The 20617-nt window shown below is 46.7% G+C and overlaps 1 protein-coding gene across 1 annotated transcript in view; it reads left to right on the top strand.

The window, feature by feature from the left end:
• PPP6R2 (protein phosphatase 6 regulatory subunit 2) overlaps nucleotides 1-20617 on the top strand; it is a 154817-nt gene that overhangs the window by 44349 nt on the left and 89851 nt on the right. The window contains 1 exon segment of the mRNA XM_025215448.1: nucleotides 17336-17581. Coding sequence (XP_025071233.1) covers nucleotides 17355-17581 — 227 coding nt within the window. The 5' untranslated portion in view covers nucleotides 17336-17354.

Genomic DNA, 20617 nt, shown 5'->3' on the forward strand with positions numbered 1-20617 from the left:
TTCCTTTTGAAAGGGAAGGATCATTTCAAAGATTCCCGGTGGTGGCAGTCTTATCGCTGCAAAGGACACTTGCTTCTCAGTTATACAGTGTTTGCTGGGCTGGAGGATTGTGTAGAGCAGAGCAGTTTTGATTGTAATAGCCAGCAATTTTGATGAGCAGCAGCGAAACTGAGTGAGCAAAGTCAAAAGCCTGTGCAGAATCTCATCAAGAAACGACACCTGTGGGACTTGATTGTGCTTTACTCCACTGACTGCTGCAGCTGGTGGGGGGAAAAGCTTGTACGCACAGATTACATTCAAGATTTTGATTCTAGTACAGCCGACTAAAGCAGGATGCTAGTAAGCAGTGGAAAATGTATATAGTGCTTGGTTTAGTGTTTGGTTTTGGATTTTAATGTGACTGATTCTATTACCAATAACTTGTAGATCCCCGAGCTGATGCACGGGACCTCTCAGCCTGCTAAAAGGAGCAACCCTGAAGCTGTCTGTTATTCTCAAACCCAGAGATATTTGGGGTCGCATGGAATTGCAAAGCTTATGTAGGACCAAAGTTTCTCACAGGTACACATTTTGCCTTCCTTGGGCCCTTATGGGCCTCAGATAGTAAACTATTTTCAAGTAATACAATATTATGGGGACGGGGGTGGACCCAAAATATTGTCTGTACTTAAGTTGACCCAAGACAGCTTTTAGAACCAAAGCAGGTGGCATTGTAAAGCAGGCAGGTGGTAGTCTTTTTCAGCGAAGTCTGAAGAGCATCTGACCACCATAAAAGGTGAGCAGTCTTGGGCTTTCAGGCCCCCATGACCGGTCTGGGCTCCTGTCCTTGTTCTTCTCTAGCTCAAGCTGTTGTTGCTGTTCCTTTTGCTGCATGCTGCCTGCAGGCTCAGGCGCGGTTGCATCCAGTTGTATCAGTTGAGTTCGCAAACTTCTTTCCAACCACAAGGACAAGAAACAGTTTTGAAAATGAATGTACAGGCTCTCATGCCATCACATGACTCTGGAAAGCTCAAGGCACGGTTTGTTATGCTTGTGCCTTGATTTAGCCTTGCTCCCAGCTGCATCTGAAGTACAGTGGAGGAGAGCCAAGCCGGAGGAGGTGAGCGCAACATATGAGGTTGTGTCTTGGGTATCTGCATAACCTGGTGTAAGCAGTCTTATTCTGGGAACTTGAGTAGGTAGAAGACCACTGGGGTAACAGCCCCTGTTCCCTGTCCCTACCCCATGTAGGCAGACTGGTGATTGCATATCAGCATTTGCAGTCTTTTATCTTAAACGTGTATGTACGAATGTTAATCATTACCAGCATCCTTTGGGGCGGGGGATTTTTGCTCCAATATTAGGGTGGAAAACTCAGGCGCAGGGAAGATAAGTGAATTGTTCAGGGCCGTAAAGTGAGTTGGCGTTGTATGCAAATTGGATCTAGCTGCTCTTGCTTGAAGGACTGTATCACGCCTCTTCTCAGCTGTTGACAGAAACGCAGCGTTCTCAAGTTGTTTCTGAGCCGGGATTGCTTGAGGTACGTCCTGAGACGACGTTGTTTTGCCCTGTTCTCGTTCACTTACAATTCGTCAGACTCCTCTCGGGGCTCAACCTTTCCTGCTTGGTCCCAGTCCAGACTTCTTTTGGAAAGTCTGAAAAATCCTTGCAGCTATTTGAATTTCAGAGTAGGGAAAATGTGTACTTGTCTGCTTAAAAAGTCATTTAAACTCTGCTGAACTTGTTTCTTATCGAAGGAGCACTCTGTTAGTTGCAGAATGTACTTTTTATGTTGGATTCATTTACTGGGATTTGACTTGCGCTAGGCAGACAGATTGGATGCACTGAGCACCATATCCATCAGAGAAAATCTGCACGGACTTATTTTTTGCCTTTAGGAAGCTGGATACTTTAATTCCTTCCTTCATCCCTTTTTATGCTCTCTTTGTTTAGTTGAGGATTTTACATAAATACCAGATACAGAGTTGTACCTAGTCACATGCAAAACTTTGAGGCTGGAGGGTGAGTGTAGGAAGGGGGTTGGAGAGGGAGTGAAGTGGTGGAGAGGAGGGTTGGTGATGGAGTGAAAAGAAAACTTATTAAATCATTTCACGTTTCTCTTTTGGTTTCCTAGTGAACAAGCTGTGAGAGTTTAGGAAATACATAATTATCAAATGTATAGGTCTCAAAATAGATAAAAACATAAAATCTGTGATTCCCTGTAGATTTACTATAACTCTTCTCATGTCCTGGACCACAGTTGGAGAAATACAGATGGTTCCAGCTTAAGACCATTTGTAGCCAGATGGAGGGGAAAAAAATGCTTATTTTAATGAAAAATGCATAAAAAATCATTCTCTGTGAACGGATTAAGTCAAAGACCTATTTATTATCAAAAAGGCTTGTTATTGGGTCTCGTTAGTATATTCTGTTGTATTGCTTTTACTATGTTTTTGGAAAGTCTAAATGTAATACATGATTTGGTCTTGTTCCAAAACGAAGCGGTGTTCTTTGTGTGATTGTCCACATGTAGTCCATTGCTGGTACCTGCCTATACCCCATGGGCCCGAGATTTGCATTTTGTTTGAGCAGTAGTAACTCTTGACCTTGCTTTCCCCTGCTCCCCACAGCCATAGCAAAGGATCACAAGAGCAAGTGGCTGCAGCAGCCTTTCATTTCCTTTTGTGCTGTCTATGGCTGAGAAACCAAACCCAAGCAGGTGTCAGCCAGCGCACTGATTTTTCTCCACTTGTAGTTGATGCGCGCGTTAGTTTAGTTCCATTTTTCTATTCTCAGACTGATGGCAAAAAAAAAAAAAAAAGTAGGTCTTCCACTTCAGGCAGCTGAAGCACGTGGTGCTGAAGCACTTTTCAAATGTTTTTGCCAACAGGGATGAGGAGTCAATCTCAGGTTTTCTCCAAGTGACCATTGAAAGGGGGCGAAATTTGGCTTGGCTCACTTGAAACGTGCTTTGGTTTTGACTTTAATGCTCTCCTTGGAGGCTCCAAAAATCTGCAAACCAAAAGACAGAAGTTTTCATTGCGAAATGGTCATAATGGGATATTTGAGATTTCTTTTGAAACAAGAAGTTGACCACGACTGGTGCCATCCCCCGAAACAGTGACGAACTGCCGTATTTTAAACAATATTTAAACAATATTTTAATTTCTGACAAACTCTACTCTGCTTTGAATCCTCTGCCACAGTTTAGAAATGTGCCTGGACTCCCTCCTCTCCCCCAGGGTAGCTTGGCTCAGTGGTGAGCGGCAGGTCCTCGGGAAGCTCAGGATGATTGCATGTGTGTATTGAGCACCCTGCACATGGACTGAACATTGCTGTCCCTTGAAGCCCGGAGGCTGGGTGGCTAACAGGACGTTCTGGCTCGTAGTTAATATGTCCACTGAAGGGACTGGACTCATTCAGCCAAGTGGAAGAAATTCCCCATTTGCCCAGAAGCTTGTCTTTAATAAAGTTACCAGAAGATAGTGTCCTAAATAAAAGGCTAGTCCCGAAATGCTCAGGGCTTCTCATCGGCACCATGAAATCCCTTTGGTTGCTGCTTCTCCTCATCCTCACCTGGTGTCATCTTAGCAGGGTTAACAAACCCCTGATATCTTGCCCTTCATGCCTGTAAGCACTTCTTCCTCGGCGGCTTTCGCTCTGAGGAGTAGGAGAGATCCAAGTCCTCTTGACTGAACCACCACCGAGAGTTCAGCGTAAAGGGGGCAGCTGGACCTTGACTGCGGGTCGTGTCTCAAGTCCTGGAATTTGGTGGGATTGGAGCGATCCACCAGACAGGTTTCTTTTCTGCACCTTCAACCACTTTGGGGGGAAGCTGCATTTTGTACATTGGCAGGATTGTCTCTGCTCTTTGGATAGAGCAAGGCCATGCAGAAACTCTCCTCGACTTTGACTCTATGGGCAGGCAAAAGGTCTCCTGTATCCACACAAAGGCTGTTTCTATGTTTTCAGGCTGCGTTAGAGCTTGCTGTGCGATACCTTGCCTGGACTTAATCATAGCCCTCCCCAGCGGGGCTCAAGCAGCTATGCAGCTTGATGACTGGGTTGGCGAGCAGGCTGGTGTGCCTGCTGCCATGCGGGTGAGCTTTGTTGTCAGAGGAGCCTCTCCGCCAGTCCAAATCTTCGCCAGGTCAAGCAGGGTGCTCTCTTGGGCTTTTAAGTGCCAGGTAGTCACCCACAGCTGGTCCTGGGGTAGGAGCCCCTCTGGCCCCCTTAAAGGGTGAGACCACCCTGGGTCAGGGCTGTTCAGCCTCAGACTCTTAAAACCCCCAGCAGACCCTGCTTGCAGTTCAGTTCATATGTTGTCTGGGCTGAACAGCAGGGTAGATGCAAAGAGGATGGAACTGGACTGTTCTCAGTGGGGGCAGGTGACAGCACAAGGAGCAGTAGGCTCCTGTTGGAACAAGGGAAGTTGAGGTTCATAGATTCATAGATGTTAGGGTCGGAAGGGACCTCAATAGATCATTGAGTCCGACCCCCTGCATAGGCAGGAAAGAGGGCTGGGTCTAGATGACCCCAGCTAGATGCATATCCAACCTCCTCTTGAAGACCCCCAGGGTAGGGGAGAGCACCACCTCCCTTGGGAGCCCGTTCCAGACCTTGGCCACTCGAACTGTGAAGAAGTTCTTCCTAATGTCCAGCCTAAATCTGCTCTCTGCTAGCTTGTGACCATTGTTGTATATTAGGAAGAATTTTTTCACTGGGAGGGTGGTGAAGCACTGGAACAGGCTCCCCAGAGAGGTGGTGGAGTCTCCATCCTTGGAGGTGTTTAAGCACTGGCTTGACAACGCCGTGGCTGGGATGATGGAGTTGGAGCTGGTCCTGCTTGGAGCCGGGGATGGACTAGATGTCACCTCCTGAGCTCCCTCCCACCCTCCTTGTCTGTGATTCTATGAAATGTTTCTGGAAGTCTGAGAATCACAACTGCTGGAGGGTCAGGAAGCATATTTAGTACATTTAAAATAGCTATACAGCAATAAGATATTCGGTCTTCTTCCAGCCAACGTAATACTGGTTTATTAATAATTGGTGATACAGGCCAACAGTTTGACGTGCATGCTGTTTCTGGTTCTACCATTTAAAGAAGCAAACATTCAGTGGATTACGCTAGCTTTCCTTATGCCTGTTGTATGAATGATATCTCATTGGAACACGCATCTCAGTTTTTGTAATGCAAAGGGGGATTCAAAAAATTCCAGAAGCAAAACATTGTCTTTGAGGAACAGACTACTGAATAGTACAGTTGAACACAACATTGAATCCTTCCTTGCTGTCGGTCACGGTGCCAGCAACACCAAGGTTGCAGGTTCGATCCCCCTACGGGACACGAGATGTTTCCTGCCTCAGGCAGAGGGTGGACTAGATGATCTTTTGAGGTCCCTTCCAGCCCTACTTCTCTATGATTTCCATGAATTAAAATGCCAGGTATAATCCTATTGTATAATGTATTTGCAGCTCTATCACTCCATGTGTTTTAAAGAACATCCAGCCTAAAGCCTGTTTGTCTGACAATTTGTTACTTGTTATTACTCTGACTGAAAGAATTGAAAGGCAAATATTTTTCCTCTGAAACTTGGTTTTCTTCCACCATAGAGACACTCATTTTCCCTATTTGTGTGCTTTTGCACAGAAGAAAAGAGGAGGAGTGTCCCTGTCATTCATTTTTGGCCAAACTTATTGTTTTGCAGCTGACTTGTCCGATAGCATGTAGGTTGACATTTTTAGGCAAAACATTAAATTTGCGTAGAATAGCCCTTTGCTAGCTAGGTCATTTTCCCTAGGTAGGGCCCAGCTACTTTGGAGAGGCAAGGCTGTTTGCAGCCATCAGCTTTTACCCCCTGTTTTCAGGCAGGGTAAAGTCCATATGCCAAAGTAGTGTCTTCACAGAAAAAGTGTCCTTGGCCTATAACCCCAACTACCTTGCTCAGCCACTGATGGGTAGCTGGGGTGAAATCCTGAGTCTGGACGAGGCCTTAAAGCAGTTGTTGGCCATGCTGAAGTGCACAGCACAAATAGGAAGAGCTACTCTGTACTCCTTATACTTGGGATCTAGCAGAGGAGAAGAGCTGGATGCCTCTGTGCCATCAGCGTACTCTGATTTGCTTACCTATTTACCCCCAGCGGATCCACCCAGTCTCCAGCCTCCTCTGGGCTGACATGACCGTATCCTCGTACAAGACTCCCACTCTCCCAGGGGAGCAGTGGGAAATGGGAGCTCTTTGGCTTCTTCTGGATTTAACTCCCAGCGGACGGGCAGGCTGGGAGCACGTGGTGCTGTCAGCCGGACTGGGCAGGCCTCTCCTTCCAGCCTTCCCTCCTGTTTGGTCTCCCAGCCACTGAGCTGGGCTTTCTGTTTGGAGCATTTCCTTTGGCACTTAACGCCTGTCACTGGTGTCCCAGGGCAGGGTCGACGAGGGCCGCAGTAGCCTGTGAACACTTTCCTGACTCGTGGGTTTGTACACCCCATCACCACCTGCTTTTTGCCAAAGGCACGGTGACCCCCTCGGTGGGAGTCATTGATGGTAAAGGCTGAAACGCACCTTTTAGATTCTGCTGCTCTTTCTTCCTTACTTTTGGGGGTCCACTCTGTTCCCCTTCTTCTCCCTCGGGAGCCAAGTGACATTGAGGGGCATCTGAGAATTGTATCTGCCCCCAGCCTGGGAGGGGGGCAGTGCAGGGAGCCAGAGAGGAGGGGGAATGGCTTTGTATGGCAGAAGTGCTGCCAAGCCTTTGACCGAGGAGGAGGCAGGCAGGGAGGTCTGTCTGGCAGCGTGCCGAAGGAGGAGCAGTTCTGATGGGCTGTCCTTGCCTGGGGAGGTGGGGAAATGGGAAGGGACAGGGGCATTTCCTATAGATAGGCAGGCTTTCCCTGTAGACGTGGAAAAGGTCTTGAACCCGTACAAGCTCGGTAACAGGTTCAGATTTAAAAATGGGTTATTTTTAGTTGGAGACGTTGTGTGCCAGCTCTTCGCTCATTGAATGATTAGGGCAGGTACAGGTCTCTGGAAAACATAGAAAGCTGCACAGGTTTTTGCCAACTGGCTTGCAGCGTCTGGCTTTCTCTAAGAGAAAGAAGGCCACAAGTTTGGCAGCTTAGAATTTTTTCTCTCCCACACTTTTCTGGTGCAGCAGATCGGAGCACATTTTCTGTTTGCAAAATGCCACCAACCGAGCAAAACTTCCCGCACTTTGCCAGGGTTTAAACAGAGAATCCTGGGCTTTTGGGATACGTTGTGATTTGATTCACTCCCGACAGAATCAGCTTCTCTCGTTCTAGCACCTATTTAGTTGATTTCTGATGCCAGAGGATTTCTCAAGTGGCTGAGATGATCCTAATCTAAGAATATATTGAAAAGGAGATGCTGCAGCTGGAATGAGGGCCAGACTCTTCGTCTCCTGTCCTCTCTCTATTCGTGCAGTCCCTGGAGAAAATGCGAGTTTCTCTTGTTTTCCTTCTTCCCTCTTGTATGAAGTAAGCATCTAGATCACTAAAAGAAATAAGAAGAGCTTTTCTATCAAATAGAGGTTGTACTCTAGTTCTGCTGTATAATATAAGGCATTGTATTCATTCAGTAAGGGTAATTTTGAATGCCCCTTTGAATGATAAATCACAAGTCCTCAGAGTATTTACTGAAATTTTAACTTTAGATCAGCTTTCAAGCTAAAGGAAAGGCATGTAAATAATTCCAGGGATCTACTGTGAATGTAACCTTGGAATTTGGTGTCATCTGCTGCAAGGCTGTTTGCCTGCCCTGTTTTCATAGTGGTGTTTAGATTACCATTTTTTCCCCATCTCAATGAAGCTTTAGCAGTGTAACTGGAAAACTACCTGGCCAGTAGTGAAGAAGATCTTTAGACCTGAAGTGGCTTTATTTCTGTACTGCTTGGACTCTACATTGGGATCCGGGCGCACAGGTACATGTTCACAGATAGAACATGATCTTGATCTCAGAAAGTTTGCAAGTAGGTTGATAAAGGGCATGTGAGGTAAAAAAAAAGCTTTCTGGAAATAAAATGAGCTTGGGGGACTTTTAGGAACCAGGTGCAGTCACAGAGCACTTGCTGTCAAATGTTTGCCATCCTGATGAAAGGAGACTTGATTTGACAGAGCCATCTTTTATATGGAATTCCCAGTCTTTAATCATTAGCTCATACTAAGTCTAAGAATACTTAATTTTAGAGTAAAAACCCCCAACCCTTTAAAGTTTCTTTTTATTAAAAGAAAAGAAAACCCCAAGCTTTAGAAAATGAGGACATTTGGTGTTAATTATGTACCAAAGTATCCAAATATTTGCAGATCCTAGGTGGACAGTTAAGGCACCACAGCAACATTAGATTTGCCCCTATAGGGCACGTCTACATGTCACTGTGCTTTAGGAAGCAGCACACTCCCTGGTTGGAAGTACTAAAGCACGGCGCTGTAACTCTCTGTACTGCGCCGTGCACGCTGTGCACGGTTAGATTTCGCTGTTTCATCACTGTAGCGGCGCGCTGTACCAGGGAGTGTGCTGCGACAGTGACATAGCAGCCGATCACGTACAGACCTACGTGATCGCTATGTTGCCAGAGCGCGCCATACGGTGATGTGTAGATGCCCCCAGAGTGATGTCTTATAAAAGGGGGAGCAGAAGGCTTAAAAAGGGTGACAGTCTTACCCTTTCATAACAACCATTTCATCCTATTAGGTATCCTGAACACATGGAGCCCTTCCCTGCTGTGTTGTCTATGTATTGATTAGATTGATGCCAGCCTGCCCAACAAAGGCTCAGGCCAGCTTCCAGAAGAGAGCAGAATAATTTATAATATAAGTGACCAAGAGAGCACAACAGGAGAAACAAAAGGGTTATAAAAGCAAGGAGAGGATTAAAATAAGCTATATGGTCCAAAGCAGAACGAAAAAAAGACCCTTAAACAATATCCCAACCTAGCCTTACTTGCTAAAGGCTTGCCCAAATGGGAGCCAGTGCAGACTCTGGAGCATTTGAATGGCGTGCTTCTGGCAACACCCCCAGATCAGAAAGTAGGCTGCCACGTTCTGCATCATCTGCAGCTTCTGGACAGTCTTCAAGGGCTGTGCTATGTAGGGCTCATGGCAGTAGTTAGCCTTGATGTTACAATAGCCTGGATGGTGGTGGCCAGATCCAGATGTGAAAGGAAAGGTTGCAGCCTTCTCACCTGATGGAGCTGGTTAAAGGTGCTCCTAGCCACCGCTGCCACCTGGACAGACGATCCAGAGGCTGCAAACCTGAGTGGCCAGGGGAGGCTGAACCCCGTCAGTGATGGGTACCCTAATTGACCCCAGCTCCTGCAGACTGCCCACCAGTGTTACCTGTCTCTTCTGGATTTGGCTTCAATTGGTAGTGCTTATGCAGCATTTGCATCATGTCTTGCGTAGCTGCGCACTGCCTACAAAAAAGTTTCCTTTTCCACTTCCGTTTTCCATCACACTTGGAACCAGAAAGATCCTAATCTTCCTTCAAACCATCACACATCTCCACAAGATCTGAAAGCACGACGTCTCTGAAGGGACTCAGATTTCAGCTGTCCGGTCTGCCTGTTATTCAACACCACGGCCCAGCCAACCCTGTGTGTACTGATTCTTGTCAGGGAGGGCCCCTCTTCTTTCAAAAGATTCATATCCGTTGTTCGCCCTGTGCTGAACACAGCAGAGCTCAGGATTTTGACTGAGGATGAGGTAATGTCTGTGGAGGAATGGAGCCTCAGAGAGCTGCTAGGAGCCAGAAATGAAAGTCTGTACACAAGTTCTCAGTTAATGAAACAGTTCAACTTCTTTTTAACGTCAACTCATCTGTTACCGAGGGAAGAAAGTAATAGCTGTATCTTACTGGGAAGCTCAAAAAAAAATCTCAGTGGGGGAAGGTGAAGTCCTGGCAGGGAACAATTAAAGACATGGAGGTAAATGGAAAACAGGAGAAATCTCAACGCACATTTGCCAAAGGTAGATTGTACCAGCCTTACATGATAGCCACCTTTGATTAGATAACTGATTTTTCTCAGCAGAGGAAATGCAGGAGTTTTCCTCTGTCCAAACTTTAGTTAAGCATTTAGTACAGTGCTCCATGCACAATGGTGAGCTCAGTTGGAGAAGACTGGAGTCAGTAGAGGAATTTAAGGTAAGAAGCTAGCTATAGCCCCAGATAGCTTTATAGCGCGAAGTAGGAGTCTGGAGGGAGGTGGGGTGGAGGTCTTCAAGGATCTACATTGAGCCCGATTTTGTTTAATATTTGTAGTAATTGCCTTTGTACGAAACAGGTACATGGTTATAAATTAACCCGTGCCACAGAGTTGGATACTATCAATGCAAATGCATTAAGATATTGTACAGCTGCGTTGTCAAAGTCATCCAGTGCCATGGCCTGGATGAGTGTCTCTGAGCCAGTCTGTGGGCCAGCCTGGGGAGCAGCTGGATACAGCCTGTGCACCACACAGCACACACCAGGCCTCTGGGCTGGCATGGGGCATGTGCTGCTTGCGGCATGGGGGCTGGACCCAGCACTGCAGGCAGCACAGGCTGGTCCAGGGGGCTGCATGCAACCCCAGGCCCTCTCTGCCACATGCAGCGTCAGGGGCTGGCACCTGCTGTCTGCAGCATGCAGGGCTGGACTGGCTGCACATGGCACGATGCACCTGCTCCATGTGGCACCCTGCTGACTGGCCCTGCCCACTGGCTCTGGGTCCAGTGGGGTGCTGCATGGAGTATGTGCCCCCTGCCAGCCCCCTGTGTCACCTGCAGTGCATGCAGCTGGTCCGGCCCTGCATACCACCTGCAGCACCCTGGCCTCGGGGCTCGCTGTACACATAGCCTCTGGGGCTGGCATGGGGATGCGCTGCCTGCAGTGTGTGGACTGGATGCAGCGCTGTGCATAGCACAGGGGGTCTAGGGCTCGGGCTGCGTGCACTGCCCCCAACCTGCTCCCTGTGCCACCTGTAGCACGTATGGCATGGGGTCCAGCCCTTGCGCTGCATGCACGTGGGGCTGGGGCCAGCACTTGGAGTCAGTCCAGTGACCTGCAGGCCAGATTATATGACTACACAGGCCAGATCCAGCCCGTGGGTCATATGTTTAACTATTGTCAGACCTTGTTCTGGAGTAACAGAAGTGGGATGTAGCTCAGTAGTATAAAGAGTGAAGTCAGACATTTGGGGCTCATCGGTTGGGTATGGGAGAGGAGGAGGAGGAGGTTTTAACTGATTTTAGGGCAACCAAGTCACTAAGGTAAATGTGATCTAGGATGTGTTGGGAGGGGCCTTTCTGTTGAAGGGAGACAAGGTTCTTTGGGTAAATGTGACATCTTTTATTAGATCAGCTAAATACTTGGCAATTGTTCTTTGCAAGCTTTCGGGTACAGACACCCCTCTTCAGGCACAGGGAGCATCTGTTTTTTTTTGTGTGCTCTCCTGGGGAGAAGGGGTGATGTATTGATGGTATCCTCCTGTTGAAGGGAGGCATTCATGCCTTTATATAAGGCCCTGTTGAGACCTCACCTGGAATGATGTGCATCATTCTGAACATTCATGCTCATGAAAGATGAATTCAAACTTTTAGGTCCAGCAGATACTGAAACGTTCTCCAGATTCATCAGTCTTGCATGAACCAGTGGCATTGCTGAGGTCACGTTAAGGAGAGCACCTTCCAGGATGTAGGGAATGCATGAAAGATGTACCCATCTGTCTGTGGGTAGAGAACACCTGAGGTCCTACTCGCCGTTTCTCCTCTTCTCTCATAGCTCCTGCAGTTTTCTGCAGATTGGCTTTTTTCTGCATAGTTTCATTTACTTTAAATGTCTGTGTACCGTCTCGCATTGCCTTTTCTCTCTTCATTGTTCACCAGCGAGAGAGCGCTACAGTAGCATAACTGGAGAGGGGGGTGGCAGCCCTAGGAGCTGCCTTGGGATGTGGGGTGGGAAGGGCTGAGTCCTGTCATAGGCAAGCCTTAATATTGTGCTGGGAATTCAATAGCAGGTCCTGCTGCTTGGGAAGCAGCAAGCTTAGAGGTCTTAAGGTGCTTTTTTTTTTTATTTGATTAGCTTGAAATACGGCATCCAGGGACCTCTTTGAGAAAGTGGAGATTCTTCCAGATTACCAGTCTCCTTCTTTCAAGCTGCTGTGATCATCAGGTGTTTGTTCCAGGAAAGGCCTAAAGACCACTAAGGGAGCTGGAGTTGAAGGGTTCTTGCCTCCCTCTGTAGCAGGGGCATGGCCCTTTTCCTTGGATCTCGGGGGTGTATGTTAACAGATTATTTCCTTGCAGCAGCAGGATGCTGATGGTTTTTCCCTGCTTCACCTGGGGTGTTTCTTATGTGTGTTCCTGGTTGTTTTGCATGAGGGTCTTTCCTGAAGATTTTAAGAGAGCAGGTTAGACAGACACTTGCGTAGGAAGATTTGGGTAGGGATGATCCTGCCTTGAGTAAGGGATTGGACTAGATGTGACCTCTGAAGTCCCTTACAGGCCTTCTTTTCTAGGATTTTGTGATAACAAGGACTGTCTGGCAGGCTATATGCTGCTAGTGTGTTAGTACAGTAACTTTTTTGTTTTAGCCCTTCGTAGCCCAGCGTGGTCTGATCCAGTTGGCTGTTAGCACTAGATCTGCTGATAGCCTTCAGCAGCGCAGCGGAGCCGATCACAAGAACTGCTGGAATTGGAGTCGGACTTTTCCCTTCCATTCTTCCTTCACATATACCAGACCTGCTTAACCTTTCATTTCACTCAGCCTGACAGCAGGTTATTTCCTAGCAACATCGCCAAGGGCATTTAATGAGAGCAATTAGCCTGCCAGCTCCCGTGGTTATCCAAGTTGCTGGGATCCTGCACCAATGCATCTGCATTAAGGAAGCCCTGTCGTAAGAATACTTAGTTCCAGCTTTGCTCTTCTCTGTTCCTTATCTTTCCTGTCTTTTGTTGTTAAAAGGCATTCCCTTGTCTCTTCGAGGGGCAGCAGATAAGACTATATCTGCAGAAGCAGCAAAGTTTCACCATTTTGAAACCAGAAAGGGATTGCACTGCAGTTTCTGCAAGGAGTTGCTCAAGCCTTTATTCAAATGACTGTGTGTGTCATAATCAAGGAATTGTCCCAGGAGGGTAGGGTTGGGGTGGGGAAAAAAAGCAAAAAAGGAGGGAGTGGGGGAATATGGGTTTCCGCGTCTTCCTCCCTTAGAGAGAACCTTGTTTTAAAGTTTAGTCCTTCCAAATCAAATTAAAACCCTCACATTCATCAGGCAGACTCAGAACCGTGTCTTTCCATAGATCTTTGCATTCCCCTTTATCCACCCTCTGGACGTAGGAATGACGGCTCCTTTCCCAGAGACTTGGTGTTTGTTCAGGACTGTTTTCTAGGAAAGGGGGGAAGACCAGTTTCATCCAGCATTTGTTCTCTCCAGTCTGACCGACTACAAAGGCCACGTTCTTGGTGGAACCGAGACTCTTCTGATGGGAACATGCCTCAAGGTTTTCATTACTTCCCCAGGAAGCCAGTCTGCAAGTGCCAATTTGTACCGTCAGTGCTGCACTTTAAAGCATTGTAGACCTGTTTCCCATTTCAAGCAACTAATAGCTTCTGTTCCTTATTTTATCACCAGTCCAGTGATAGCTTTAATGGTCAGTCTGCGTCAGGCTTGTCATAGAGGACTCCTTGATAGGTACCTCTGTCAGGCCAGGCCTCTCTTGGTCTGCTCTCTGGTACCATGTAAACCAATACAGCCTGTTCCATGGTTGGGTTGTTGGGCTAGCCTGGGTTGAGGACAGCATGTGGACACCCAGCAGGACTAAAAAAAAGACTTGTCAAAGGGTGGATGAGCTCCCTGTGAGCCAACAGCCATCCATACCTGGAGAGGAGATGGGTACCACCAGGTCACTTTGTCCGAAGAATCACCAATGATGCCCAGCATCTAAGGTGTCCCAGTGGTTGCAGCAGCCTTGGGACTGACTTGACTTGACTTGACGTGACCTGACTGCCTCTTCAGAAAAGTAGTGTCTCTACATCTTGACCAGACGTTTCAACTGCCCACGTTCCTTCTAGGCTTCCTCTGTTTTTCATAAATGTTCCTTAGGATGCTCTGAGCGGCTTGTCCAGATCTGGGCATCGGAGATGTTCCTTGTTCTAAACCAGTTGCCCAGGATAAGATTTCAGTTTGTGTTTGTTCTGAGAGCTTCAAGTATTTGCTCTCCAAAGCACTCCATTTTATTTATATATATATATATATATATATATATGCCAGTGCCTGGATTTGGAAACTGTTCTGTGGAGGTGACATACCTCTTTACACATTTTCCTGGTTATTGGTGGAATTTTCGAATTATTTTGTGGACCACTGGGTGATTGCCTCTTCAACTGAAGGCCTGTGGTTGTCCCAAAAGCTGTTCAGAACAGTTTCCCAGAATTGCAAATAACTTTGTGCAACAAGAACTACCGCGGGAAGGTTTCCTCGGGGTTTGGTTGCCATTCCTGTGACAGCCAGCGCTAGGGTGTCTGTGACCTAGTGGTAATTCCAAAGGGGCAGGAGGATACAGGTGAGAAATCTGGACTGAACAAGGAAAACATTCACTAGCTTGTTGCAGGAGGAAGCTTTTGTTGATTTTTCTTTTTCTTTTGCTTGTATGATCTGTTTATAGCAGCGCTCACTGGCTGGTGGGGACAATCAGACCTCTGTTAGGGCTATCTGCTCGTAGGGGCTCTCAGCAAAGGGCGTCTGATGATTAAAACTACCTCCACTTGAGCAAACAAGCTTTGTATCAGCTTACCACGGAGGCAGCAATTTGACGTGTGGGAATGAGAATTTAATAATTGACTCTTCAAGTAGTTGTTAGAAACCTGATGATCCAGATACTCCTGGACTCTGACTCTTGCTTGTTTAAATGCATCTTTGCATTTTTGGGTTCTCCTGAACGGGGACAGAATTCTGTTCCAGCTCTCGAACTCACGTTTTGCAGCACATGAGATTATTGGTTTGGATTCAGAGAGGTTTTGCTTTTGATTGGTTTGGATTCAGAGAGGTTTAGCTTTCTAAAGCTTAAATAGTCATGAGAAACTGTCACAAATGAGAGCTTTTCAGGGGATTGGGACCTTGGTCTTTACGGTGCTCTGGAAAGGAAGAGACTATTTGGTCCCAAATAGTCCAGGGATATATTGCAATATTCCTTTCCTTGGGTTTGGCTTTTGCTTGGGTCCAGGTCCCCACTTTCTGAAAGTCTAGGCATTTGTGTCTGTAACCTGGTAGCATACTCCTTCTGCTTTGAGCCTTTTTTGATAGCACCTACACATTTCCCAGTTCATTAAGGACCTGCCTCTATGGAGATGACACCTGGAGACAAGTATGTTTTGGTGGTTCAGGGAGTCACCTTTGAATCATTCTTAATACACGGACAGAAGCTATACTTAAATGCTGTTCTGGTTCTCAGTTACATTGGGTAGAGATTTAGTAAGTTTGGGGGCCTTATCCATCTAGAATTCTACATTAATTTTTTTTCCACAGGATGGGTCTTTGGCCGGCAGCCGAGTTCTCATCTCCCCCAAATTACGGCTCTCACACAATCTCTTCTCGTTGCTGGCCTTGTATGCTGAAGCCTTGCACAAGTAGGGAAAAAGCAGTTGTGCTTCGCTGGAGTGGTTGGAGCATTCAAATGCTGACAAGACATGAATAAAATTGGATGAAAGTTTAAGATCTGCTGTTTGACATGTGTATTGTAAAACAGCCTGTTGGTTCTTTCCAACAAATATGTTCAGGAGTTTCTCAAGATGACAAGCTGTTCATTAACAGATCCCCTCTTTTAGGGATGCCTCACTCAAGCCACGGTCATTTCTTGGACAGAATGACAGTACTTTTTTCAGCTCATTTTGGCGTGTAGCCATTTGCTCTTCCGTGCATCCCTTTATCTGTCACTTTAAAATATATTATCTTGGGTGGTGCAACTTTAGATCATCTCTTCCTTTTCTTTTGCTAATTAAACACCTACGTGTAGTGGATAAATAGGAAAGGCAAGAAAAGACAATAATGCACAACAGGATATTTGGTGTGCTAGGCATTAAGTCCTGTTGGTGGCTTTTTCCAGGTTGCAGTGAGTGGCTCACAGAACACCAGGTGCCCACAAATGTAAAACGTACCTGTATCTTCTGTGCCACCCCGGCTAAGGACTTCTCTTTTTTAGCACTGAATGCTGGGAGGAGGGGGAATAACTAATCCTTATTCTCCTGTCACCTTTCCTTTCCTTGCTGTATTCCTGACAAAGTGAAATGGTGAAATCTTGAGATCCTCTTAATACCAGGGTCTTGATTTGCCTTAAACCTTCATCTTATTTTTTTGTGTAATAAATGAATGAGTAAAGCAAAGATTAACCATCTCCCAGCAGGAGACTTTATTTTTTAAGATGGTTTTAAAGCAGAATCTGCTGGTGTCTCAGCGTGGGCAGGTGGCTGGGGTTGTCGAAGAGGGTCAGTTCCCTGAGCAGCTCCCTCTGCTGTTCATATGTCCTGAAGCCAGTGAGAAGGTGTTTTGTTTTTTAATATGTCGCATGGTTGGAAAGGGAGAAATAACTCAATTGTGATGGATCAGAGTACTAGATGCCCAATTTCAGGAAGGAAAAATTACCGGTCGTTGGGTTGTGTTTAACTTCAAAGTTACCACCCTGCTTCTGGATCGTATTTCACAACCCATGATTGGGATTTCAGCCCCTCTGTCACCCCTGTGTTGTATTTTCGAACAAGCACTGTTACACTTTCTCCTGTGCTATGTCGTGGGTGTTTAGAGAGAGTATATCTCATTATCCGTCATCAGATCTTATCTCAAAACACTCTCCTATGCTATCACACCAATAAAAATCTCATTAGTAGTTTGGCTGCTGGTGTGCTGAGGTTGCTTTCAGTTGCACTGACCAGTGCTATCCCATTATTCACTTCTGTCGTCCTTTTGAGGTGCATCCATCTCGCTCTAGTCTCTGTTGTTTTATAGCCCCTGCCCTGTTGGGGCAGATTAAAATCTGTCTTTTTGTTCTGTGTTTGCACAGTGCCTGGCATGCTGGGGACCTAGTCCATGACTGTGGCTAGGACTCAATATAGTAATATAGGTCATGGTAACATTCAGAGTGGAATGGCTTGATCCTGTGAAAGCAGAATGCTGTGCCCCAGCCTAGTGAAGCATTAAAGAACACAGGTGCTCCTCTCGTCTTTCCTAGGCCCATTCACGAGCTTAATCTTTTTCAGTGGGTGTGTCAGGCATCCCAGACAGACCCCATTGCGGCAGCAGTTCTGCCATGTTAGGGGGGAAATAGCAGAGAATTGACTTGCAAAACCTGAATATTAACATACCTTCTTGTACATTATAGGTAGGTGTGTCCCATCATCATGTTCTGGAAGTTTGATTTGAACACAACATCGCATGTGGACAAGCTGCTGGATAAGGAGGATGTGACGCTGCATGAGTTGATGGACGAAGATGACATCCTACAGGAGTGCAAGGCGCAGAACCGTAAACTGCTGGACTTCATCTGCCAGCAGCAGTGCATGGAGGACCTGGTCAACCTCATCACCCATGAGCCCCCCATGGATATGGAGGAGAAGGTCCGCTTCAAGTACGTACGCCTTCTTTCCTTTCTGGGAAGAAAAATGAATGGAGAAATAGCCACCAGAGTATTTTGTGCCACAAGGCAAATTAAACTTGCTGCCCAGGAAAAAGACCTTGAAGTTTGGGTTGTGGAATACTTTGCTGTCTCAGTGCTTTGACATGACTAACCATTTAAGCATTTGCTCTGATTTTCTGCCTGGGTTCGTTGCATTTGTTTTCACCGTTTTCTTAAAAAAATCAAAAACTTTTTATTGGAAACTTTTCAGAAGCTCCCTGTTGATCTTCATTCTGTGGTCACAGTCACCCCAAATGAAGTGGGTGATGTTCACTGAACTACAGGTTCACGGAGCATCATTGGCTTAAAATGTATGCAGTCTGTACAAGATTTGGAGCTCTCCCACAGATGAAAGGCTAGCCTTTTGCATACTGCTGCTTGCACCGTAATTGCATAATTGCCTGAGAGTGCTCTAGAGTAGCAACTGGATGTTCATATTAGGGACATTTTAAAGAGCTCTTCCTCCCCGCAGCCAAATACAAGCCACCTGCCAAGTATCAAATCATATTTACACACATAGGTTCGACTAACTGCTCTTGGATAACAGAACTCTTGTGTTTTGGAGATAGGGGAACTAGTTTTATTTCTGTGCTGCATTCAAGGCAGGGAATTTGATGCAGGCATACAAGTGTGTACCCTCGGGAGATTTGATTGGGGCAATTACTACCGTTGATGCTAGAAATCTAAAAAGCAAATGGTTAGTGATGATGTCATTGATGTAATGTCTAGATGAGAGACGGTGGCATGTGTGTGACATATGTTGTGCCATGTTGCTGCATGTAGGGTGGGCTGTTGTAATATTTCAGCTGTAAAGTACGTACGAACTGAAGGAACCATGAGGCCTGCCTTAGGTGGCTACTCTCATACAAATGAAGATGCGTATCAGATAATTTATTGCATCAGACTTTATGGGGGCGGCATTATTAATTGTGTCCTCTATTGTTGGTCTGCAACAGTATGCATTGGAGCAGGTAAACTGCAGTGTCCTTGATGGAGCCTGCCCAGCTTGTCATTACCATTCCCACTCAGTCCCCCAGAATGATGCAGAAAACCTACCTTTTCTGGTGAAAACCTTACCTTTCCTGCAAGATGGGACCTTAGAGACTAGCCACCTTTTCCAGTGCAGATGGATGTCTCTTCCTTGTGTTGGGAAGTCCGTTAGTGCTCTTGCTTAGCGAGACTGGAGAGGTCTTGTTCAGCCATGAGACAATGCCAGATTTTCTCACATACAAAATGCACCTTTTTCCCCTAAAATCGACCTCCCCTCCAGTTGGACTCTCTCCAATGTGTCCACATCCTTTCTGTAGTGGGTGGCCCACAGCTGGACACAGGACTCTAGATGTGGCCTCCCCAATGCAGAATAGAGGGGAAGAATCACTGCCCTCGATCTGCTGGCAACGCTCCTACCAATGCAGCTCCGGATGCCGTTACCCTTCTTACTCCCCGTGGTTTTTAATCAGGGAAACTGATTTTCTGCCTGCGATAGAAGTGCTCTGTTGTGATCTCTGCTCCAGAGTGCAGCGGCCGTGGTATTACTGCTTGGGCAGCTGAGGGAGTCAGTTCACTTAATGGCTCATGGTGGTTCACTTTCCAAGTGTTAGCAATTGTCTCTCTTTTTTAGTGGTCTCAGTGTTCCACTAATGAAGCTAACCAGTCAAGGGCAGTCTTGCTGTCTGCTCCCGGTCTGTCTCACAACCTCTTTAGCTCAGACTCTAGCATTTTAGCACAAGCCAGCGATTCTCAACCAGGGTGTCACAGCATCTGGGGTGCCACACAGTGATAGTACTGATACATTTTACAAGCATGATTCACAAAAGAAACCCAGAGATTTCAAGTAGGAATCCATAACTGGGGGCTTTCTGAGGTCTTTGCAACAGACCCGTTATTTTTCTGTATTCACAAAAAGAGTGAAAACCAGGAGCTGGCCTTTTTGGAGAGGTGCCTTGAATCTGTCTGGAGACGCCTCAAGTCTGAAAAGGTTAAAAACCACTGGCACAGGCTTTTTAGCTCTTTTCAAAAGCATAGATCCACCCATTGAGAAACCAGTCTTCAGCAGCAGCCAGAGACTCTGTTTTAGCTATGTAGGAAAGGGAGCGTGAGTCTCTGTCCCTGCTCTATGCAGCCATAACTCTGGAAAAGCCCTTTTTCTTCATTTTGCTTTGAAGAAACAAAGGTATGTGTTATATTTAGGGGGTGTGCCCCTTTGTGCCCCATTTCCAGGGTCCAAGCATATTCTACAGCTGGGGCAGTGACTGGTTCTAGGAATCCATGAGTTTCACACATCTGTGCAGAACGCTTCGGTGGTCCTGTTTAATCAGATCAAAGTCCTTTTATTGTCAGTGCTTCCATGACTGCCACCAGTACCTTTTCTAGGCATAGTTTCATAGTAGTTTCATAGTTCACAGTTTCATAGTAGGTAAGGTCGGAAGAGACCTGAGCAGATCATCAAGTCCGACCCCCTGCCATAGGCAGGAAAGAGGACTGGAGGCAAACAACCCCAGCCAGGTGTCCATCTAGCCTACTTTTGAAGACCCCCAGGGTAGGAGCCAGCATTGCTTTCCTTGGAAGTTGGTTCCAGATCCTAGATGCCCTGACAGTGAAGTAATGCCTCCTGATGTTTAGCCTGAATCTGCTGTCAGTCAATTTATGGCCGTTATTGCTCGTTACTCCCAGTAGTGCTCGGGGGAACAGGGACTCTCCCACAGGCTGCTCGTCCCCTTTGGCCAGTTTGTAGATGGCCACCAGATCCCGCCTCAGCCTTCTCTTGTGGAGGCTGAACAGGTTCAGGTCCCATGGCCTCCACTTGTAGGGCCTGCCCTGCTGCCCCCTGATCATGCGGGTGGCCTCCTCTGGACCCTCTCGATGCTGGTTAGCCTTCCTGACCGCGTCCCCACATTGGTGATCCATGTTCATCTTGGAGTCAATAATGACTCCAGGATCCTTTTCTGCCTCTGCACTGACGAGAAGGGAGTTCCCCAGCCTGTAGGT

The sequence above is a fragment of the Alligator sinensis genome, unplaced genomic scaffold (assembly GCF_000455745.1).
Source record: "Alligator sinensis unplaced genomic scaffold, ASM45574v1 scaffold1083_1, whole genome shotgun sequence".
Lineage (NCBI taxonomy): Eukaryota > Metazoa > Chordata > Crocodylia > Alligatoridae > Alligator > Alligator sinensis.